The sequence below is a fragment of the Chrysemys picta genome, chromosome 16 (genome assembly GCF_011386835.1).
Source record: "Chrysemys picta bellii isolate R12L10 chromosome 16, ASM1138683v2, whole genome shotgun sequence".
Classification (NCBI taxonomy): Eukaryota; Metazoa; Chordata; order Testudines; family Emydidae; genus Chrysemys; species Chrysemys picta.
The window spans coordinates 12647062-12671592 of NC_088806.1; the positions used below are offsets into that span (position 1 = coordinate 12647062).

At 53.2% G+C, this 24531-nt stretch overlaps 2 protein-coding genes and 2 non-coding genes across 20 annotated transcripts in view; 2 read left to right on the top strand and 2 right to left on the bottom strand.

Annotated features, from left to right (window-relative positions):
- Nucleotides 1–24531, top strand: part of LOC103306853 (zinc finger protein 436-like) — a 495746-nt gene that overhangs the window by 422732 nt on the left and 48483 nt on the right. The window lies entirely within an intron of this gene.
- On the bottom strand, nucleotides 558–629 carry TRNAG-UCC (transfer RNA glycine (anticodon UCC)). The gene has a single exon. It is a non-coding gene; the product is annotated as a tRNA-Gly (tRNA).
- Nucleotides 4924–24531, bottom strand: part of LOC135976036 (nascent polypeptide-associated complex subunit alpha, muscle-specific form-like) — a 1165876-nt gene continuing 1146268 nt past the window's right edge. Inside the window, exons 3-4 of the mRNA XM_065570387.1 lie at nucleotides 15461–19415; nucleotides 4924–4959 (exon numbers count right to left, since the gene is read on the bottom strand). Of these exons, the coding sequence (XP_065426459.1) occupies nucleotides 4924–4959; nucleotides 15461–17539 (2115 nt within the window). The 5' untranslated portion in view covers nucleotides 17540–19415. The remainder of the gene's footprint in view (nucleotides 4960–15460; nucleotides 19416–24531) is intronic.
- On the top strand, nucleotides 6807–6878 carry TRNAC-GCA (transfer RNA cysteine (anticodon GCA)). Its single transcript has one exon. It is a non-coding gene; the product is annotated as a tRNA-Cys (tRNA).

Sequence of the window (24531 nt, forward strand, 5' to 3'; positions counted from 1 at the left end):
CGTTTGCGTAAGAGCCTTTGCTGAGGGACCTTGTCAAAGGGCTTCTGGAAACCTAACTCCACTCGATCCACTGGATCCCCCTTGTTCACAGGCCTGTCGACCCTCTCAAACAATTCTAGTAGATTGGTGAGGCCTGAGTTCAGACTTACAGATCTGTCATTGCCGGGATCACCTCTGGAGACCTGTTTAAAAATTGACGTCGCATTAGTTATCCTCCAGTCGTCTGGTACAGAAGCTGATTTAAATGATAGGTTACAGACTACAGTTAGTAGTTCTGCAATTTCGCATCTGAGTGCCCTCAGAACTCTTGGGTGAGACCATCTGGCCCTGGTGACTTATTGCTGTTTAATTGATTGATTTGTTCCAAAACCTATCGTCCTTGAGTGCTCCTTTAGCACCTTGATCGTTCAATGGCCCCACTGGTTGTCCCTTGAATAGGAGTAACTGCTATCAGTAGCAAATTCCTACAGGGAGCAGTTTCTTGTAAAACAATGTGATGATAACACAGGCTGACTGAAATGAGACCAATTTCAAGCAAGGGGGACAAAACACAACATTGCATTGGCCGGGAATCGAACCCGGGTCAACTGCTTGGAAGGCAGCTATGCTCACCACTATACCACCAATGCACTGTAAAGAGTGTGTCACAGAGGTGTGAACTGTGCAAGCAAAGCAGTGACACAGCCACAGAGCTAATGAGCAGTGTGGGTTTGAGTGGTGGCAGCACGTTAGGTCTGGGCAGAGGCAGGGTCCCAGACTGACTGAACAATAGGGAGAGGGGCTCTCTATCCCGGCAGGAGTTGGACCCAGCTCCACTCCTCCCCTAAGAGATGGCAAATGAAGAAAAATTCATCTGACTTAAAAAGGAAGGAGGCTGCTCCTTTTAAAAGAAAATGTTTGTGTTCCTTCCTGCTCGGTACAGAGGGGTTTCATGTTGTGGCTGCCACTGAACTGAAGGAGGGAGATGATTTTTTTGACAAGGACGGATGCCTCATTCTATAGGTGTTTGATACATGCAGGCAGCCCCTTTTCCTGCGTCTTTCCTGGGGAAATCAAGTTACTGGACCAACTACCAAAACTTTTTACAGAAAGGTGGGAAAAGGAGATGGCCACACAATGGTGCCAGGACATAAGGAATGAAACACAACACGCGTCTTCTATGCTCAGTAATTCTTGAAAAGCGATTGATCTCCACTCACTTGTATTTGAAGCGATGTTTAGTTTCACCCTGGGCAAACTACAAGGCTGAAGCAATTTCATGGATTGTGACACGAGGATTGAGGGGTTATTTAGTGTTATAATCAATTGTAAAAAACAAAATAAAACAAAAAAAACAGTTCATCTAAACTTGAGCTGCCTGTTATGAAAGGTCGGTTTCCCCAATTCAGTTCCAAATGCTCTTCTTGAATTGCCCCTGAGTTCCCTGCATGCCACAGCAGGGGTGAAAGCAGAAACCCCAGCTCTGCTTTAGGTACATAAGGAACCAGCTGAAGCAAACTTGGACCCATTAGTGGTTATCTTCGAGAACTCCTGGTAGAGCACAGGTAAGGTCCCAAAGGATTGGAGAAGAGGAAACATTGTTCCCTTTTTTAAAGAGTGACCTTGGGAATTAAAGACCAGCCAAGCCAATCATTCATCCTGGAAAAGAGAATGGAAGAAATTGTTAAACTATCAATTGAGACTTGTAGGGTTATAAATTAAAACTAGCAAAGATTTGTCAAGAAGAAATCATGCCAAACCAACCTAATTTCCTCCCTTGAAAAGGTTACCAGCCTAGTGGGCAGAGGGGAAGCAGTAGACATGCGGTATCTTGAGTTTAGTAAAGGATTTTCACAGTCCCACATGATGGTCTCATAAGCAAAGTTGGAAAATGTGGTCTGATGAAATGACAATAGGGAGGGTGCACAACCGCTTGAAAGGCTGCAGTCAGAGAGCAACTAGCGATGGTTCACTGTCAAACTGGAAGGACACATCCAGTAGGGTCCGGTGGGTCCTGGAGTGCTGGGGGGGGGAACGGGATGGGGACGAGGACGGGGACGGGGGTGGGGGGAGCTGAGATTGACTGCCGGTGGAGTCGGCACCTATACCCATGTCTCCTACCGACAGTGTCCATGTGAAACATTCCAGCCCTGGTTGGTAACAAGGGGCGGAGGGGAGCGCCAGCTGCAGGTCGGAACGTTTGAATGAGCTGGGAAATCAGACACTTTTGTGTGACCTGAATAGGAAATGGAACTGGAACCCTAAGCTACTAAATAATCATCCAATTACCCGATCTTCTTCGCCTCGTGAAATGCTGTTGCAAAGCAGCTGCAGCCTAGCCCTGGGCATTGGATTCAAGATGCCAGACCATTATTGTTCGCTCCGGGTTAGGGCATTGGCATTCTGATGTCAGGCCATGTTGATTTTGAACTTTCACCAATTTTATTATTGATCCCTTGAAAAGGAATCTTTCCTGAGGTGTTTCCTGCCCCGGGGACTCTGCATAAGGAGCAGAAATGGCAGTCTTGGGAAGACGCTTTACCCCCTTTAGCTGAAGGTTCTCCCCCCCACACACACATTCTCCCCTGATCTACACTGCCGTGTTATGTCAATACAAGGCAACCTTTGTGCATGTGTCTACACTAACATTTGGCTCCCTGTGATGGGGTGGGGGATGACCCCATCCAGTGTGGGGTGAGTGCACCCGATCCTTCGAGCAGCCCTCTCACTCTAGGCAGTGAGAGCTAAGGGCTAAAGTCAATAGGGCTGCCCTGATCTGCAGGGCTGTAAGGCCTAGTGGTCAGAGTCAATATAATTACCCTGATCCACAGAGCACTAGGGCCCTGTGGCCCAAGTCAACGGGGTAAACCTTCTCTGCAGGGCAGCGAGGTTTGGCAGCCAGAGTCAATAAGGCTACTCTGGTTTGCTGGGCAGCAAGGCCTAGTGACCTGAAGAGGGACACCACCCCGGGGTGGAGGATGGCCAGTGAGTGCAGTTAATTCAGTTCTCAGCCTGTTTCCTTCACCCACATTCATAGATTCTAGGACTGGAAGGGACCTCGAGAGGTCATCGAGTCCAGTCACCTGCCCTCATGGCAGGACCAAATACTGTCTAGACCATCCCTGATAGATAGTTATCTAACCTACTCTTAAATATCTCCAGAGATGGAGATTCCACAACCTCCCTAGGCAGTTTATTCCAGTGTTTAACCACCCTGCAGTTAGGAACTTTTTCCTAATGTCCAACCTAAACCTCCCTTGCTGCAGTTTAAGCCCACTGCTTCTTGTTCTACCTTTAGAGGCTAAGGTGAACAAGTTTTCTTCCTCCTCCTTATGAAACCCTTTTAGATACCTGAAATCTGCTATCATGTCCCCTCTCAGTCTTCTCTTTTCCAAACTAAATAAACCCAATTCTTTCAGCCTTCCTTCATAGGTCATGTTCTCAAGACCTTTAATCATTCTTGTTGCTCTTCTCTGGACCGTCTCCAATTTCTCCACATCTTTCTTGAAATGCGGTGCCCAGAACTGGACACAACACTCCAGTTGAGGCCTAACCAGTGCAGAGTAGAGCGGAAGAATGACTTCTCGTGTCTTGCTCACAACACACCAGTTAATACATCCCAGAATACATACTCACACTGTTGACTCATATTTAGTTTGTGGTCAACTATAACCCCTAGATACCTTTCTTCCTAGACAGTCTCTTCCCATTCTGTATGTGTGAAACCGATTGTTCCTTCCTAAGTGGAGCACTTTGCATTTGTCTTTGTTAAACTTCATCCTGTTTACCTCAGATCATTTCTCCAATTTGTCCAGATCATTTTGAATTATGACCCTGTCCTCCAAAGCAGTTGCAATCCCTCCCAGTTTGGTATCATCTGCAAACTTAATAAGCGTACTTTCTATGCCAATATCTAAGTCATTAATGAAGATATTGAACAGAGCCAGTCCCAAAACAGACCCCTGAGGAACCCCACTTGTTTTGCCTTTCCAGTAGGATTGGGAACCATTAATAACAACTCTCTGAGTATGGTTATCCAGCCAGTTATGCACCCACCTTATAGTAGCCCCATCTAAATTGTATTTGCCTAGTTTATCGATAAGAATATCATGCGAGACCGTACCAAATGCCTTACTAAAGTCTAGGCATACCACATCCACAGCTTCTCCCTTATCCACAAGGCTCGTTATCCTATCAAAGAAAGCTATCAGATTGGTTTCACACGATTTGTTCTTTACAAATCCATGCTGGCTATTCCCTATCACCTTACCACCTTCCAAATGTTTGCAGATGATTTCCTTAATTCCTTAGGGCATTGCACCACCATGTGGATGTTTCATGTCCTGCCTCAATTTCACACAGAAATAATTTCCTTTGCACAGATCCATGAACAGCAAAACCTCCCTGTGTCTCTTGTCTGAGCCAGGGTATTGAATTGCATTGAAACCTTCTCTCCTGCAAGGGCAATGGTCAGACAGAGGGGACATGGCCACCTGCATCCCCAACAGTGAGATATTGGCTCGTCTTTTTCCTCATGCTACAGCTGTTATTCCATGGAATGTCAGGGATGGCATAAAACTAGTTCATTCTTGCTATGAGAGAGAAAAAACGGGGGGCCTTAATTGTCATGGTTTGATTACATAAAGTTTAGGGTTTAATTAAGATAGAAAAAATAATTACTGATTCCTCTAAATAATACTATAAACTTGAAATTAGAACAGAGATAAACCTTGTCAGGAACGGCTAATTTTCCAAATGATCCTCACAACATTATTAATTTCCACGTCACCCCCATAGGAGATCTGGGCATCGCCAGTTTTACTGCTCTGCATCCACCTTCCCACTAGATACGTTGGTTTTGGTTATTCCCAGTTTGGGAAAATTGTAAAGTGCAGAATTTGAATAGTGGAGCTGCTGTCCTTCCTGCACCCACTCAACACTGCTCTACAGCAGCTTCTCCACCTGCAGAGTCACCACAGTCTGAGGAGCCCAATTAGAGTCAACTAAATTACCTGCATGTCAGACTGAACCCGCCCCACACTCAATCTGCTCTGCGGGATCGTTTCACACTGCATGGAGCAGAGCGTGGGGTGGGCAGTGTGTGGGTGAACGGTTCCTATTTTCTCTCTTCATTCACACAGAGCTGAGATTCTGCGCTCCTGGGCCTGACGTGGAAATGTCTTGTTATGGAAACTTCAAAGTGAAAACCCCTTCCCCAAATCAGTCCCTCTCAGTGAGCTGTGAGGACAGGAACCTTTAGGGTGAAAAAACTCTGGGAATGAGGAGAAGAATGTCACACTTCATTCAAGACTTGACTATGTTAAAATTAATAGGGAATATTTTTGCGGGGAGGGGGACAAATTCAAAAAAACCTCAGCCACTACTTGTCAGAAACAGAATTCAAACCCACTTCTCCACAGGAAGTCTCTAATTTAGATACACTACCACATGCTGCTCAACCATCTTAAAAGCCAGGAGAAAGGAGGGCAGCATGGCACCTAACCAATGTGGAATCTGATTCCTCCATGGGGCGAAGGCTATCCTTCTTCTATCCTTGTTAAACAGCCCCCTTCCTTGGATTGCCCTTGCTGGGGATCAGGATAGGGGAAAACCAGTGTCTGAGGATTAATTTAAGACCGTATTTTGATTTTAGATGCAGACAAGATCTCTATGGACAACTGGTCTGACCAGATGCATAACAGAGTCCAGAGAATTTGACCCAGTGAGTCCAACATCCACCCCAACATCTGAAGGTTGAACTAGGACAGATCATTCAGAAAATCATTGTGTCTGAATGTAAAGACTTTACATGTTACGGGGAAAACTGGCCCTTATTTCAAGTTTGCATCCTGCAATTTCTACATCTAAGCATAGAACCCATAGGGTTACCAGGGACTGCAAGGGTCATCTAGTCTAACCCCCAGCCAAGCTGCAGGATTTGTTGTGGCTAAACCATCCAAGACAGATGGCTCCAGCCTCCTTTTGAAACACGCCAGTGAAGGAGCTTTCACAAACTAGAGAGTCAGTTCCATTGTCCTACTGCTCTTACACTTAGGAAGTCTTTCCTGACATTTAATCTAAATCTGCTGTGCTGTCGTTTGAAGCCACTGCTGCTTGTCCTGCCCTCGGTGGCAAGAGAGAATAACTTTTCTCCATCTTTGTTATAGCCACCTTCCAAGTATTTGAAGACTGCTATCATATCCTCCCTGAATCTCCTCTTTTGCAAACTAAACATACCCAGTTCCTTCAGCCTTTGCTCAGAAAACTCAGCTCGGCATTGGCTGTGAATTAAGCTCAGGCCTGCTGGATGGGAGACAAGAATTCTCCCACTTAATCACAATTGTGCAAAATATAAAAAGGGACCTGTGCATTATGGGCCCTGCTCACTGCCAGGGCCTTACTCTGCTGCCGGGTACAGGGGTGTGGCTGACACTCCCGGGAGCTTTGTGTTTCTAAATCAGAGTCCGGGAGCTCCGTGTTTCTGGTCAGAATGGGATTATCTGGCAGTTCTTTAATGAATGCAATGGGGATTAATGGATTCTATTTACATGTGCCCTGTGCTTTTAAGGGTTTGGAGCAATGCTGGCGAGGTGAAGTGGCACAGAGCTGGGGAGCAGGGTGTGGTCCCAGGTAAGTAGTAGTTGTGCTCTGGTGAGACCGAGCAGAGGAGGGGTTTGCGCAAGGTGTGGTGTTTCTATGCATGTCTAATATTTAATACAACCCCATTATTAAACCACCCTTGGCTGGGAACATAATAGGAGCTCTTTGAACTAGGGTGTGTCCTTTCTAATCCTCAAAATGACTGGCTCCAATACTCTATTCTTAGTGGGAGTATAGCTCAGTGCTAGAGCATTTGACTGCAGATCAAGAGGTCCCTGGTTCAAATCCAGGTGCTCCCTTAGGAGCTGTTCTTTATTTTTAATATAAATATATTTTCATATCCATCTCCAGTATGCTCAGCAGTTCCACTGAAGGGGGGGCAGGCACGGCTTGTATAATGTCCACAAAACTAGCAAACCTGTCCATCAGCTGAAATCAGATCCAATCCTCCAAGTGTGATGCACTGTACCCCAAGTAACACCCTGAACCCCCATATTCACCACTGTTCTACGGTTAGGATAGGTTTTGTACAAAGTATGCCTTGTGAGGTATCATTTGAAAACTCATAATCTACTGAAGATCATTTTCCTGTTAAAATGTGTGCACCAACGTTGTCGGTGGTGCTATGAGATTTTACAATATGTTTGTTACTGAAGTATGTTGTAATTCTTACTCCACAGTGTCAACAAAGGACTGACCACAGGGGTTGGAAAACTATTAGCTACTGAAGTGGCCAGTCACCATCAGGGGAACTGTAAGCAACGGATTTGCATGTCATCCCCGAAGATGTCTCAAACGTCATGTGCCCAGAAGGTGTGAACAAGACATTTACAATTCACCTGAAAGACTCTTCAAATCGCCTGTACCCACCCAGGGGACTGTTTTGTCTACACAGCAGTGAGGGGGGAATCCTCAAAGAGAGGGGGAAGATATAAAATAAGAGACAGTTACCTCTCCTCCCCCATCTCAACTCATGACAACAAGATCGCTTGGAAGACAATAGGAGCATCATTGAACTGATTTGGGGGCGGGGGGGAGAGCGGTCCTAGCCGGACGGCTTTTCAGTTAGCATGAACTGCTGAAAGTTTTTGGGTGCGAGACCCTTTTTGCTTTCAAATCTTATTTATCTCGGTAAAGTTTAGGACTCAGACTCCGATTTTATCGTTTTATTTCTTTTGTAACCAGCTGTGACTTTTAGGCCTTTATCACTTTGATTTGAAGTGATTATAGCTTTCCCCAGTTAATAAACTTGTTTTTATAGTTCTATCAAAAGCAGTGTGCTTTGGTTGAAGTGTGTGGAGAATCGCGACTCAGATTAACAGAGGTGGGGGCAGGATCATTTCCTTGGATAAAATGACGGACTATTAATGAGCTTGCTTTGGTCAGTAGTCTGCTGGCCAGAGCAAGACGCACATTTCCGGGGTGCAAGGCTGGAAACTAAGAATTTGGAGGCATTGTGATTTCTATAAGTCATGAGCAGCTGGGAAAACATTCACGTAACTCAGCTGGGAGTGACTTTGCATGCTTGTGGCTGTGCCTGGAGGGGTTTGTTGTTCACCAGCAAAGCAGTGGCCTGGAGCGTTAGGGGAACACAGCAGTTCATTGGTCCAGGTTGTACCCTGGGGAATGTCTCACTAAGTCTCTAGTTTATGTTTTCATGGATTAAACAAAGGTATAATATGATGCACATTTGGCAGGTCCTTGGTCACCATGGGCTGTGCTGTGCAGAAGAACAAGACCCACATCCAGCTGGGGCTGAGGATTCTGACGAGCAAAGGCACCTTGGTGCAGGCTAAAGTCACCAGAACCTTGGCTCCTTCACACTCAGCCAGCAGCATCTGGGACCCCAGGACAAGGCATGAGAAGAAGCCAGTGGCTCTGAGCAGGAAAATAGCCACCAAGAAGCTGGTCTAGGGTGACCAGACGTCCCGATAAAATCGGGACCGTCCCGATATTTAGGCATTTGTCCCGCGTCCCGATTGATCTTCGGTCGGGACGCTGCACTCCGCTTTTTTTTTTTTTTTTTCTCTGCCGGGCTACAGGTGTAGCCCCACAAAGTGCTCCCCTCCCCTTTTGCTACTGGGAGCGGTTTCTGCCACGCAGCGTAGCAGTTTGGTAAACACTCCCGGTCTGCTTCCTCGGGCGGGGGGGGGGGGGGGGGGGGAGGTTGCAAAACGGGAGGGATGGGGTTGTGGTGGAAAACACTCACAGTCTGCTTCCTCCTGGCTAATGTGCCAAATTGATCTATTGCATGATTGAGGCATGCTGTTTCACTTTTTTTTGTGTGAATCCGTGAAAAGGGATTTTTTTTACTTTACTCTTCCAATTTGCATCATATACAAAGCAATTTTTGGGGCCACTTCCATTAAAAAAAAGTTGCAATACTCTAGTAACATGTATTTGGAAATGTAAAAAATAACCAGTGAAATACATTCAAAAATTAATTTGTAATAATTTGAAAATACACTAAATCCAACATTTGAAAACATTAAATGCTTTAATAGGATGTAGACATTTGCAGTTACATAATGGGCTGTTGCTGGGTGATGGTGATGGTTAGGATGGGGTCGGGGGGGGGGCCCACACCTTACCATGGCGCTTACCCCCTCTCCTGGAGCCTCAGTGTGCTGCGACCAGGAGCGGCCCCGGACCGCGTTGGAGCCACCGCGCTGCAGTGCGCCAGGGCCGCTCCCGGACGCGGCACGCTGAGACACCGGGGGAAGACGGAGGCGGGGGCAGCCTCCGACATATTCGTGGGGGCCCCTGCAGAAAATTGCCCCACTTGGCCCCCCCCGTCTGGGCGGCCCTGGCCCTGCAACACTTGTATAGGATAGAGAGGAGCTGCGTTGATTAATCTTTGACAGGCTAGGAATTGGAGGCCTGTGCCTTTAAGACCCCAGCCCCAGGAACCCGCCCCCTGCTCCGAGGCTGACATGCAGCGTCCCTGTGAGAACAACAAAAACAGCCTCTGCCCCCCCCACACCCCTAGATTAGCGAGCACAGTGTGTGGCTCATCCCACGGGGTCACTGTTCCCCCCCTCCCCCTCCCTAAACGGGGGTTTTGTACCCGCACGGGGTCTGGCAGTGTCCCCCCCCCCGGCTTAACCCCGGCTCTCACCCCCCACCACCGATTTTTGCCCTTCAGCCCCTCTTCTGCCGCTAGCTACAGTAGCTTGAACCCCCCAGGCCAGTACAATTCTGCCCCCTGCTCAGACCCTGACAGCCCCCCCGCTGCGATTTGCCCCCTTAATACTTTTAAACCCCCCCAAAGAGGAGGGAGCAAATCGTTAGCAGAAGTAAGGGCAGAGAGAGGGCAGAGAGAGGGCAGTGGCTACAACGAAGGTTACTGAGCATGCTCAGTTGGACTGAGCATGCTCAGTACACCCAAAATAGCAAAACGGGAGCAATCGTTAGCAGAAGTAAGGGCAGAGAGAGGGCAGAGAGAGGGCAGTGGCTACAACGAAGGTTACTGAGCATGCTCAGTTGGACTGAGCATGCTCAGTACACCCAAAATAGCAAAACGGGAGCAGAGCATTTTGTGGGGCTACACCGGCAGCACTCAGCTGTTCTCGGCTTTTTTTTTTCTTCTCCTCTGACTGCCGGCAGCACTCAGCTGTTCTCTGTTGGTTTCTCTTCCCCCCCCCCCCTCCTAAAAACCAGAGGCTGAAGGTATGCATACCTAAGGAAGGGTGCATAATCTCCTTTGACTGCCCGCAGCCCTGGGCTGTTCTCAGCTCCCGCCCCCGACTGCCAGCAGCACTGGGTCACAGTAGGGAATTGGGAGAGGGAGCTGTTTGTGTCCTTACACCGGCAGCACTCGGTTTTTTGGTTTTTTTTGCTCCGCCAGTGACCCCCCCCCCCTTGTGTCCCGATATTTTCTTCCTGTCATCTGGTCACCCTAAGCTGGTCAGAGCTGCCAGGATCCCCAGAAAGGCCACCATGCCCAGGGCCAGGAATAGCCCTAAGAAAGTGGTGGCTGCAGTAGGGACCAAAATGGCAGAGAAAAGCCCCCAAAAGGTCTAAGCTGCCAAGCCCAGAAGGTGGTCAACATCCCACTGTACCTATTGGGTTCCGGGAAGTGGGCGGGCGTAAGCCCGCCCACTGCTAAAGGATCCCCCCCCAGCCTAAGGGGAGGATCCACAGGGCCTGGAACTCAAATAATTACGGGGGACAACTAATGTAAAAACAGGGACAGGAGTGTGGTCAAAGGGTCAAAAGAAGAGAACCAGACGGGGACACCGAGCAGAGAACCCCGGACAGCGCCCACTGCTCCTCAAAGGCTTCAAGGGAGCCAGTGGATGCCGCCCAGAGGAACTCTGCCCGGATACGTGAACGGACAGAGGATCGGAAACAGGCCCCGCAGTCACAGGCACCTCCATCGGCCAACCTCCTCTCCCTGGTTTTATAGATGGCCTGTTTAGCCAGTGCCAAGAGGAAGTTGACCAGGAGGTCCCGCGACTTTGTGGGGCCACGGATAGGGAGTGCATAAATGAGAAGGTGAGGGGAAAAGTGTAACCAAAAACGTAACATAATATCGATGAGGAGCCGGTGTAGGGGCTGCAACCTGGCACACTCTAAGTAAACGTGAGCCAGGGTCTCCCTCACGCCGCAGAAAGGACAGGTGTCCGGGACTAGGGTAAACCGCGCCAAGTACACGCCCGTGCTCACGGCCCCATGAAGGAGCCGCCAGCTGATATCCCCGGCGGGCCTCGGGACCAGAGTGGAATAGAGGCTGGCCCACCGGGGCTTCTCACCCTCGACAGGTGGCAGGAGGTCCCGCCACTTTGTATCGGGGCGGGACACGAGGGTGAGGAAGTGAAGAGTGTGCAGCACGAGCGTGTATAGATGTTTCCTTGGCGCGGTCAGGAAACGAACCGGCTGCAAGTCGTGCAGCCGGCTCACGGAGAAGGGGCGGAGGGGCCGGTTGGGTCCACGGGGCAGGGGCCCGATGAAAAGGTCCGGAGGGCCAGGGGTGGAGGGTGGGCGGGGCGTGCCCTCATGCAGGATCCGGTCGAGGCAAACCCGAGCAGCGGGCGGCAAAGCGGCCCTCACCTCCTGAAGTACGCGCTGGGGAGTACAAGGCCTGGAGAGCCCCATGCGCCGAGCGAGCGTCAGGGGATCCAGCCAGTCTCCCCGGTCGTAGTCCAGGAGGTCTCCGACTCTAGTAACTTCTGCCAGGACCAACCTCTGGCGCACCGCGGGGGACTCCGCCACCTGCACACGGAGCTGGGGATTGTGTAGCAGGGGCTCCGCGAGGAGATCTGCCCCCTCGGTGGCCGCCACGGACCTGGTCGCTGAGAACAGTTTCCAGGTCCGGAGGAGGTCCTGGTAGAAGACCGGCAGCCCGGAGAGGTCTCGCGGAAGCCCTCTCGGATCGAGATAAAAGAGCTGCCGGTCGTATCGGAGCCCTCGGAAGCGGCGCAGGAAGGCGTGCGCCAATACGCTCCACGCTGGATTACCTGCACCATAAAGGAGCCTCTGCAGGGCCTGGAGGCGGAAGACATGGACCTGAGTGTGGAGGCACTTCAGGCCCTGCCCTCCCTCCTCCAGGGGCAGATGGAGGACCCCTGCAGAGACCCAGTGCAGTCCTGGCCAAAAGAACTCCAGAATCACCCTCCGGAGGTCGGCCAGGAAGCCCGGGGCCGGGACCAGGGTGTTGAGACGGTGCCAGAGCATGGACAGGACTAGTTGATTGAGTACCAGTGCCCTCCCACGAAGGGAGAGGCACCGGAGTAGTCCTGTCCATTTCCGGAGCCGCTCCGTCACCCTGCCCTGTAAACCTTGCCAGTTCTCCGGCGGAGACGGATGCGTGGCAGAAAGGTAAACGCCGAGATAGAGCAGCGGACCTGCGCTCCACCGGATGGCCTGAAGCGCGGGTGGGAGGGAGCTCGCCTGCCACCCGGCCCCTACCACCAGGCCAGAGCTCTTGACCCAGTTGACCCGGGCGGAGGAGGCCGCCGAGTACACGGTCTGGCAAGCCTCCACCCGCACCAAGTCGCCCGGGTCCTGGACCACGAGGAGCACATCGTCGGCATACGCCGACAGGACCAGCCGCAGCTCCGGTTCCCGAAGCACCAACCCCGTCAACCTCTTGCGGAGGAGACAGAGGAAGGGCTCGATCGCCAGAGCGTACAGCTGGCCCGAGAGGGGGCACCCCTGCCGCACTCCCCGCCCGAAGCTGATCGGCTCGGTCAGGGTCCAGTTGAGCTTGACCAGACACTCTGCGGAGGCGTACAGCACCTGGAGAAAACCCACAAACTGGGGTCCGAAGCCTAACGCCTGCAGAGTGCCCAGGAGATACCCGTGGTCCACCCTGTCGAACGCCTTCTCCTGATCCAGGGACAGGAGGGCGAACGACAGACCATCCCTACACCCAAGTTCCAGAAGATCCCGGACCAGATAGAGGTTATCAAAAATGCTACGGCCCGGGACGGTGTAGGTCTGGTCTGGGTGGATCACGTCCTCCAGCACGGACCCCAGCCGCAGCGAGATGGCCTTGGCTACGATTTTGTAGTCCGTGCTGAGGAGCGAGACGGGACGCCAATTCCGTAAGTCGCGGAGGTCCCCCTTCTTCGGCAATAAGGTGAGCACGGCTCGCCTGCACGAAAGAGGGAGGACCCCGCTTCGCAAGGCCTCGGCCCAGACGGTGACTAGGTCCGGGCCGAGGACGTCCCAGAACACGCGGTAGAACTCCACGGTCAGCCCGTCCATGCCCGGAGATTTATTGGTGGGCATGCGGCGGAGGGCTTCCGAGAACTCGGCCAGAGAGAGAGGCGACTCCAGCCGGTCCCGGTCGCCCGCGCTGACCGTTGGGAGTCCGTCCCAGAGCACTCTGCAAGCGGTAGGGTCAGTCGGATCCGGGGAGAAAAGGTGTGCGTAGAAGGCCTTGGCCCTCTGGCGCATCTCCACCGGATCCGTAAGGGGGGTGCCGTCCTCCGCTAGAAGGCAGGTGACGTGCTTCTTGGCCCCCCTCCTTTTCTCCAGGGCGTAGAAGAAGCGGGAGCCGCGATCCATCTCCCGAAGGAGGCGGATGCGGGATCGAACAAAAGCACCCCGGGCCCGATGATCGTCGAGGGCCCGGAGCTCCTCCCGCTTCTCCCGGCACGCTCCGCAAAGGGATGGATCCTCAGGGCTGGCGGCCAGACGCCTCTCTAGCTCCAAGACCTCCCGTTCCAACTGCTCTATCGCCACATCCCTCCGTCGGCTGGCGCCCCGGGTGTAATCACGGCAGAAGAGCCGGGCGCGCACCTTTCCTAGGTCCCACCATCGCCGCGCCGAGGGAAAGGCACGCCGCTGCCCTCGCCAGACCAGCCAGAACTCCCGGAAGGACGCCACGAAGCCCACATCCTCCAACAAGCTATTGTTAAAGTGCCAATAGGCCGGCCCCGGCCTCTCCCCACATAGAGAGGCCGTCACGGTGACTAAATGGTGATCAGAAAAGGGGGCCGGCCGCACATCGGAGGAGTGGGCCCGTGAGAGATGGAGACGTGACAAGTAAATGCGGTCCAACCGGGAGTGGCACGACCGATGGACTTCCACCCGGACGTAGGTGAACGTGGAGACGTCGTCCGGGTGGTGGTCGCGCCAGACGTCCACCAGGGAATGACGTTCTACAATCTCCCGGAGGACGTCCGCTGCGGCCGGGCACTGCTCGGTCCCCGAGCGGTCCCGCTCCTCGAGGGTAGCGTTGAAGTCCCCGCCCAGAACCAGGCACTCACGAGGATCCAAGGAGCCGAGGAAGGCGGATGCCTGCTGATAGAAAGGCAGCCGCTCCGGGCCCGATGTCGGGGCATAGACGTTGACAAGATTAACCACAAGCCCCTCCATACAGACCCGGAGGTGCAGCAGGCGGCCCGGCACAACCTCGGCAACCCCCAGCACCTCGGGCCGTAGGTCGGGAGAGAACAGGGTAGCCACTCCAGCCGTACGAGCTGTGAGATGGCTAAATAGACCTTGTCCCCCCACTCCAGCCGCCAGCTGTCTTCGGCGGCCGGATCCGTGTGGGTCTCCTGCAGGAAAACCACAGAGTACCCCCCTTCCCGAAGGAAGGAGAGCACCTGGCACCTGCGGAGACCCACCCTACAGCCCCGGGTGTTCAATGTTGCAAAAGAGATAGGTGGCATGAGGAGGGCTGGGGGGGATCCTCGCTGGCAGGGACGCTCGCGGCCCCCATTGGGCCGCGCAGCAAACCGTGACCCACCCCGAAGGTGAGCAAGGAGTCACGGAAGCTGCGGACCCGCTGGTAAGCCGCAGCACCCTGCTTTCCGGTCCTTTTACCCTCCCCCATGAGGGCCCTCGCGGCCCGGAGGATCTGGTGGAAATCCCCCCATCGCTGGAGAGCGAGCGGCACCTTATTGCGGGAGCCACGCACATCTTCTAAAAACTCCCGCAGCTCTTCTCGCAGCATATGGGGGGGTGGGGTCACTGGCTGCAGATCATCCCCCGTTGGGGCTCCTGGCTCGGCCCCGTGGCCCACTGAGACGGGCAGGCAAGGGGCGGACCCTCGACGTGGCGCCCGATGGACCGGCGCCACACGGTCCGCCTCAGACCCCGGCTCAATGGGGGGCGGCGGCGGAGGGAGAAGAGCAGCCCCTAGTGGGTCGGGACCGGGGAACACAAAAGCCGCTCCCTGGGGGTCATCCTCTGGGAAAGAGAAAGAGACATCCCCAGAGGCGGCAATGGCATCGTGGGAGGTGGAGGGGACAGGGCTGGGGTCAGGAGTAGGGGTAGGGCCGGGGGCAGGAGTAGGGTCAGGAAGAGGGACAGAGGCGGGATCCTGGGCCCCAGGAGCTGGACAGCTGGAAGGTAGCTCCTCTCGGTCGGGCCCAGGGGTCTGATGGTTAGGGAGGGGGTCCCCAGGGATGCCGGGCTCAGGCTCTACGGCAGATGGAACAGCCACGGCAGCAGATGGTGAACAATCTGCAGTGGGGCCCCCACTCGGGAAGGAACTCGGTTGCCCCACACCAACAAGGGATACCCCTGGTAACTCGAGTCCCGGCCGCGAGGCACCGGCCGTCGCCTGAAGAGGCTCGGCGGCCGTCAGCGATGCGGCACCCGCAGCCGGGCAGGGCAAGGAGTCCAGGGGTTCCTCGAAGGCAGGAGCAGCGGTCAGGGGAACAGGAGACGCAGAAGGGAGGGTTGAGGTGAGAGCGGCTAGATCAAGGCCCGCTGGCAAAGGGTCGTCCTCCCCCTGGGTGACCGGGGTCAGACCCAGGGCCTCGATCTCCTCATAGATAGAGGGCAGCTCACCTCCCACCACCCCGGGATCATCCCTGCTAACACCCGAGGCGACGCTTGCCTCGAGCATCGCAGAGGGTATAGGTGGTAAGGGGGTAGGAGGGGCCGCAACGTGGGCCTCCGCGAGGAAGGACCGCGGAGAATGGATGGCGGCATCCTCCGGTGCTGCCACAGCTTCCCCAACCGGCAACGGTAGATGTAAAGCACCCGCGGGCAAAGCGGAAGGCTCAGCAGCGGAGCCCCCCTTCCTGGTTTTCCGGGGGGCCTCCGCACCGGATGGCAGGAGTGGAGCTCGAGCCTTCCGCTTGCCCCGCTTTCCCTGTACTAGGGTCCAGCCCTCCATGGCATCGTCTGCGGGCTGGGTGACAGGGATTGGGTCGGGGGGCAGAGATGACGGCTTGAGGACCTGAGGAGGTAACAATGGGGCAGTAGGAGGGGGGGGAGAATCCCCCTGGGGAGGGCCCTCTCTCGCGCCCGGCAATACCCCCACCGCACCCTCCTCTACAGGCCCCGCCACAGTGCACAGAGCAGAGACGGGGCTCTCTCGCTCATCTGGGCATGGTGGGGGAGATACCCCTTGAGCCCGAGCGGGAGCAGTGGTGGTCCGAGAAGGAGGAGGGGCGGCTCCGGGTACCGGGCAACTAGGAGCGCCAGCAATGGTGGGGCTGGCACTCTGCCGGGGCTCGGGGGTCCCGGACGCTCCTCCGTGCCGGGCCAAGGGGCAGTCCCTCCGCACGTGCCCTATCGCCCGGCAGAGGTAGCACCGGGCCTCCCCCGTAGAATAGTACACCCGGCAATGGGTCCCCCGATAGGGGACCAAGAAAGACCCCTCAAGCGCCTCTCCAGCACGTGCCGCCGGCGGCAGTTGGAGCTGCACGTGCCGGCGGAACGAGAGGACGTGACGGAGGGCGGGGTCCTTGCATCCTAGCGAGAGAGGGCGAACGATGGAAATAGGTTTCCCCAGGGTGGAAAGGGCGGGCAGCAGGGCGACATTGGGAAGGTAAGGAGGAACAGAGGTAAGGACCACACGGACACCCAGGTCCTCTAGCGGCTCCAGGGGGACGAATACGCCCCCCACCGCCAGGCCTTTCTCCACCGCCTCTTGGGCGGCGGCCTCCGAGGCAAGGAAAAAGACAACCTTGCCATACATTTTGGAGGCCGCCACGATGGCCGCGGGCCCCACCACCCTCGCCAACGCCCGCACGTAGGTCTCCACGTGCGGCGAGGCGGATACCTGGAGGCAACGGATGCCATGCCTCCTAGTCAAGGTGGGGAAGGGGCCCAGGCCACTATAGTTGGAAGCGGAGGCGGTGGATGGGCGAGATGGCATACCGGTGGCCGCTGCCACCTGGGCATACGCCCTAGGGCCTGGGGGAGGGGCACCCGCAGAGCTGGTGGAGGGAGCAGCGGGAAGGGATGCCGCGGCCGGTGGTGGGGCCGCGGCAGTGGAGGCAGCCCCTGCCATGGAGGGCCCAGTCTTTTTAGCGGGGCTCTTTCCTTTTTTCTTGCCCTGGCCTTTCCTGCCGGCTGGGGCAGCTCCCCCATAATTGGAGGGAGCTAGGGACGTGGCAGCAGCGGAGGTCACCCCGTCGCCCGCCGCTGCTAATGCCGCAGTGGTGGCAGGTGGCTCGGTAGCGGAGGTTGAGGTAGAGGCTAAGGGGACAGGCGGGGGAGGGGTGGCGGGGCCTACTTGGGGGGGCTCGCCCACCGTGTTCCCCTCCATATTGAGCAGGGAGGGAGGGGAAAACACACTGGAGAAAAAAAGGGGAGGGGGCGGCTAAAGGAAAGGCAGGTCAACCACTCCTCCTCGCTAGGCTGCAGGCAGGGGAGGAGGGCACCGAAACGCAGGGAGATGCGGGAGTATCAAGGGCTGAGGGGGGACAGTCACCGACACCGGCTCCTCTAGTTACACTAAGGGAGGGAAGGTCACAATAACAGAAGGGGGTGCAGTGATTAACCAAAATGTGATGGGGGGCACAAGCGCACGGGAGGGGGCATGGGCACACGAGGGGAGGGGTCAATCAGGGCAAGGGGGGCACAAGGGAGCAACGAGGCTGGGAATGGGGCAGAGGAACCAAAGGGCTAACCGCAGGGCTGGGGTGGGACAACGGAACCAAACTACAGAGGGAAAGGGGCGGGGCAGGCAAACAAACTGAAGCTGGGGAAGGGCAAAAGGCTACAGAGGGCAAAGGGGGTAGGCAGCAAAGGGCAAAGCTGGGGGGCCTGTTGCAAAAGGGGAAGGGGTCAGTCCAAGGGGGGGTAGGTGCGCCCACGAGCGCTTGCGAAAAGTCAATATGCGGGCCGCCTGTCCGCCGCTGCAGACCCAAACGCTGTCAGTAGGGCGTGGCAGGCCAGGAAAGCAGCAGAGTCCCAGAGGCAGGAGCGGAGGCAGATGGAAAATGGGCTGTGGGGTTGGTGGTAGGTGGTGGAGGGGGCAACGGTGGTGGTGGGGGTTTGGGGGGGGGACACACAGATGGACCAGGGGGCAGGCTCCACGCCACACCCCGTGTCCCCACAAACACAGTCTAGACCCCCACCACTAGAGCACAGTTCGAAAATTACTCAGTCCAAAACAGCCCCCTCCACAGTGGTCTCCAGAGTCTCAAACGCTCCCCCAGCAGCCGATGGACCGCGCAGTCCTCTTCCTCCACCTCCAGGCTCTAGCAGCTCTCCAGGACACGCACAGCACCGGCGGCAGCAGCAGCAGCAGCAGTAGCAGCTCCGGCAACCCTGGCAGCTAGGCAGGAAGGACCCCCACAGGTGATAGTGCTGATGGTGAAGGTGGGGGTCTTAGCTTCTCCTTCCAAAGATGGTGGGGAGGGGGGGCTGGCCGGCAAGGCCCCCCCACCCTTGACTCAGCAGCAGTGGTAGCAGCAACAGCAGCAGCAGTCTAGGGAGGGAGTTCTGGCCAGCAGCAGCAGCAGCAGCCCAGGGAGTAAGGGAGAGCTCCAACTAGCAAGGCAGGTGGAGAGGAGAAGGAGAAGGAGGGAGAGCTCCAGCCAGGAGGGCAGCCACAGAGGACCCTGAGCACGCTCTGTAGCGGGGTGGACACCCACTCCTGCCCTGAGGGGTTGGAAAAGTCCTGCAGAGGGCTGGGGCTGGGTAAAGGAGCAAAACCCCGGCTGACTGGGGAAGTGGCTGCAGCTGAGGCCACGCCCCAAACAGAGCAACTAGGCCTTATAAGAAGGCCTGGGCAGCCAGAAGCTGAGGAGTCTCCCTCTGACTACAGAGAGACACAGGCCTGGCTGCAGGGGCCAAGGCCAAGGCCAAGGCCAGCAACTCCCCAGGCTGCAGGGCCTGGTTCTAGGCCCATATAGGTATTGGGGTTGTAGTGGGGCAACCTGAGGGTGGGTAAAGGCAGTCAGTCCAAACCCCTTGTTGCCTGTGTTGATTGGCTGATAGACTGCAGTCTGCCCCAGGGTGCGGGGACTAGATGGTGACTGGCAGTAGCCACAACTGAGGTGACATTGGGATAGGGTGTAGGGGTTCCCCTGGGTTGGGAGACCCAGAGAGAGTGGGGTACTGCCAAGGGGGCAGTACCCAAGCCAAGGGCACCGGGGTCTGGGAGGGACAGGGGGGGCCAATGACAGGCAGGACACCTGGCCTGTAGAGGGCGCTCAGACAACTGGTGAGTTAATTCCTGAGTGACCAGTAGGAGGCGCCGCAGGGGTGAGTCTGACCTCCTACACCCACCTAAAACCAAGTCAGGCGAGATCCAGGCTAAAGCCAACCCCAAAGCCAGGGCTAAGCAGGTGGCCCTGAGAAAGAAATGAAGAGATTTCCATGGGGATAACTCCTGCCTCCCCCTCCCCAATGGCTCTTCTAAGAATCCCCATGGACCTCCCAGAGAGAGCCATGTCCCTCAGGCAAACAGCCCCACGGAGAGCAAAGGGAGGTGGTGACAGCAGGGAGTGTGTCTTTTCCTGAGGGGAAGGGCTGTGCTTTGTGAAACACCTCCCAGGTGAGTGATGCGCTGACAGGTCAGCTGCCCATAACTCCTGACATGAGTTCGTTCTCTCTGATCGGCTTCTGCTGTTAAATCAGAACCAGCACTAGCCGGAGTGTGTCGCTGTCACTTCACCAGCTACACAATAGGCTGTGTCTGCATCTCAGCTTTGATTAATCCCAGTTTTTAATTCCTTCCTATTGTGATAATTTCCCAGTACTCTGTCTCCTTCTACCATTCTGGTCAGAGATTGCATACGGGGAGGAATGGGCTAGTTTGTGTTACACTTGGAAAGTACGTCGCCATAGCCTGTGACTGAAAACTCTGCTGGAGGTGAGCAGGAGCCTGTTAGAAAAAATAAAATAGCCAAGTGTAGTAAGATGAGTCCCTGAAACATAAACCCTTGGTATCAGAGGCCCGGTATGAGGCCTGAACTGAAGTAATGGTCAGGACTTTGCTAACATAAAGCAAAGTTCAGCTGTGAGCCAGAGGCAGGCCCTGCTCACAGAAGTTGGCAAGAAGAAGGCTGCTAAAAGCACATATACACATATAAGCACTAATAAGATGAACATGGGCCAGGATGGCACCAGAACATCCTGGTATGAACACATTCCACAGAGATAACAAGGAACAGGCAGACCCATCCTAAAGGCAGGGTCAGAAGGACAATATGATGGATAGACTTGTTTGTTCAAACCAACCAGTACCAGGGGAGAGGCAGCTCCCTAATGCGCAGAGGGGTTGTACCTCGATATGTCAGGAGTGAGGTGTAACTTGTTTCTACCGGTGTATAAGAATGCATCCCTGAGTGGATGTCTTTGTCTGGCCTAGGGGGCAGTGGAAAGTCCTGTCACTGCCTGAGCCAGTCCATTGTCAGGGGCACATATTCGTAGTATGTCCTGTAGAGTCTGTGGGGAACTATTACCATGTTTCGTTTGACAATAAACCTGGCTAGGTGCCTTCGTACCTTATCGGAGTCTGTGATCATTTGGGGTTCTCTTGGGGTCTGCTGTGCCAGCAATCTGCAGAGCCAGGGCAGCACACAGAGGGAACACACGCACGCAGCCGACTGATATCAACATCGAAGAAGAGCAGAGCACCACACTGGTGACACCTGACGACACCAAGCTTTACCAAACTGTTACACGTTCAAACCTTTCTTTGTGTGCACAATATAAATTGGGGCGCTAATAAATAGCAACCTTCCTTTAACTCAGATCATTGTTTTTTGTAACGTTCAGAGGCACTGAAAGGGCAGCTGTTTAAAGACAATGTGCTTCTATTTCATGATCAGCAGCAGAGTCTCTGTAACTTTACCACCCCAGAGCTGGGTGTGTCTGCATCTAACTAATTGCAGGGTTAGTGTAGTACCGGCTAGTTAATTGCACAGTCTTACTTCTCTAGTCTCACTTTCTGGTCTCATTGAACACTTGTGTAGAAACAGCTAGGTTCCCCCCACCCCTTGATTTTCTCCTAAGGACTGTGTGATTTTGGACATTTTATTTAAGTTCCCTGTGGGTCCGGAAAATACCATCCCCTTGAAGTAGGTGGGGGAGTGGCCTGTTTAAAGGACCTAGAATAAAGAAGCTTTTATGCTGTGTGGGAAGGATCCCGGGGCTGGAACAGGCCCCTGTTTTAGGGGGTGGCCGCATAGTTTACAACACTGATTTCTGAGACAATCTCTCTCCCCCAAAGCCTCGCGTCTGCAGCCCCAGGCAAGACTCGTCTGCTGCCTCAGCTCCTTTCACACCCTCTCGAGAAGAGCGGCAGCCAGGGCTGGGGCTGAGCTACGGGGAATGGGGCGCTAGGAAGGTGGCAGAGGTTTTGTTCTGAGAGAACTGGATTTGACATAACTCACAGCCATCTTGTGCACTTAGCCCCCCCCCCAACCTGGAAACGAGGACATGAGTCTGAGCTACCAGGATCCCTCCCACAGAGCACGGTGCCCCAGATTAGAGCCTCACAAATTGGTGTTTGAAACTAACTCCTGCTCTCCCTGCATCGGAGCTGTGCCATAGCACCATACGCCATTTCGTGGCATCAGCTGCGGGAAGCGGTGGCCCAGCCTGCACCACTTCCCGCAGCTCCCATTGGCCGGGAACGGCGAACCGCAGCCACTGGGAGCTCCGAGCGGCTGGACCTGCCGACGCTCAGGTAAACAAAGCATCTCGCAGCCCGCCACGGGTTTACCCTGAACACGCCGCGAACCAAGTTTGGGAACCCCTGACCTGGGAGTTCTCTTAAAGTATTCATTGTAGCAAACCACATGCAGCATGGATGTGAGGACCCCAAAGATATCAAAAATGAAAAACAAAAGTTCTGAAGAGGTTTCCACAGCCTAGTCTGAGGGTTAAATGGACGTGCTCTAATAGCTGGCCTCCTCAAACTGAAAAGGGCCTTGGCACCCATGAAAAGACAAAATAAAACAAAACTTAAACACAAAAGCTGCTATCTTGTACACATCACTATTTTAAATTAAGACACCTCCTGACGGATGGGACATCATCTTTGGTTTGCAAACAAGAGAACCCGGGAACACAGCGGCTGTTACAGTATAACTGGGTAAAAGGTTATACCTGTCTCTTATGTAATTTTTTCCTCAAGAGAAACATTATCTTAAAAGCTTATTAAAAAATTCCACTATGCACTATTTCTCCTACATACTACCATACATCAACACCTTTGCTTTAGAACTCCTTAATCCAAAGAAGGTAAATTACATCAAATAAACTTTACAGGATTAGTCACCTTTCATATACTACTCGGCGGGAGGCAGGGGACAGAAACATAAGAATGGCCATGTTGGGTTAGACCAATGGTTCATCTAACCCAGTATCCTGTCTTCTGACAGTGGCCAATGCCTGATGCTTCAGGGGGAATGAACACGTCAATTAGTGAGTGATCCATCCCACGTCATTCATTGCTAGCATCTGGCAGTCAGAGGCTTAGCCATCTTGGCTAATAGTCATTGATGAACCTATACTACATAAACTTATCTAATTCTTTTCTGAACCCAGAAAACTTTCAGTGTTTCAAAGTAATTCAGGTTATCACATAATCAGTCTCTTATTCTGCAATAAACTTTATGTTTAATTCCATTTTCACTAGTAACAACGTATTTGAAGGCTACACAATTTTATCATAGGTGTTAGTTTTCTCTTAATCCCCTTTTCCACCAAGTGAGCTTCTGTAAAGTTGTGTTCTGTACTAACATAGGTGCCTTCTATTTCTGGGACCTCATTTATCTCTGGGTCTTCGGTCATAAGTGGTGGTGGAAGTCATCTCAAATGTGTTCTCATCATGGGAAAAAAGCACTTGTATTCTATTTTCACAATTTTAATATTTCAAAGTAGCAGGAGATGGAGAAGCAATGCAAATTCATGAGACACATGAGCAAAACTGAGAGACAGATTCATAGAATCAGGACTCAACATTCGTCAGTCCTGCAGTCTGAGCTTGGGAGTCTGACATTTATTTCCTCATTGGTTATCATCATTTGCACTGCATGGAATTGCTTGTTCTCCAACAAGACAGCCAGACTGGGATCCATACGGAAGAACTGTCCTCTGAAGGCATCAACCGTTTCTTTCTTTCACTCATAAAACTTTGGATCCAAATGGTAAAGGAGAACTCCCCCATATCTAACCACAGCATTGTTTGAACCATAATCACTGCCACTGAACCAGGAGGTAGTGTTCTAAACATAAATAGTTTACCTGAGCCTAAGGTTACCCTAGTTTCCATCTCTGGAGTAAAAAATCAACCACTGGGTGCCTATTATTTCTACTTGAGCTCTAGTCTAATTCTTGGCCATGGTTAGGGTAACTTTACTTCTCTGGAGTAGAATCCTTTACCACATGACAGAAAATCTCAGTAGTCAGAGTGAGGAATCGCTTCCCCAACCAAGCATGCCCAGTTTATTTATTTAATCTGGTGGGACAAATATGGGTCTGGATCACAAGCCGTGTAAGTTACCAAAGGTGGGGTATCTATTAAAAATAGATCTACTGCTGCAGCTCTTTCACACTCACAACGGATTTTATTTTATACACATTTGCAGCATCTACAAGGTGTAAACTCAGCAAAAATGCCACTTCCATTTTCTCCATCTCTGCATAGGTAGGAACTGTGTTCTGAAATAATACGCCATGTACACTTGATTAGGAAAGAGAAATCTTCAGAAGTAACCTCCTGGTAGGCCTGGGCCGCACCTGCCTTGCGACCCAAATACATGGACATTTTGCTTAGTTCCGAGTCAGTTACTGTGGAATATTGTCCTTGAATCATCTGAAACAATATTGATCCAAACTATAAGATCACAGTGGTGTTCAATTCCATTACTTAGTTAGATGTACAATTTCAAAATGCTACTGTTTCTCTGGTAGCACATCCAATAGCTTTGAGTATTTGTTCCTGACGACTGAACTGCTCTTGAACTTCCTCCATGTCATAATGGAGGTGTGGAAAAAGACACGCACAAAAAGGAATTATTGTTTTAGTAAATGGTCATTTGTCTCAAACGCCACCAAAAAACTGAACTTCATCTTATAAAAAATAGTATCCAGTTATGTTATCAAATCCCCTCAGGAAAGAGAGAAAAACCCACAACCCACAAGCGAATAAGACAGTTTCAGTATCATATACAATGAAATTCCAGAGCATTTTACATCTCATGATGCCAAATTAGAACAGATTTTCCTATTGTGCTGTCCTCTGGTCCATTCAAACCTTCTTCACGCAGCACCACCTCATTACTATTCAGTCATGTT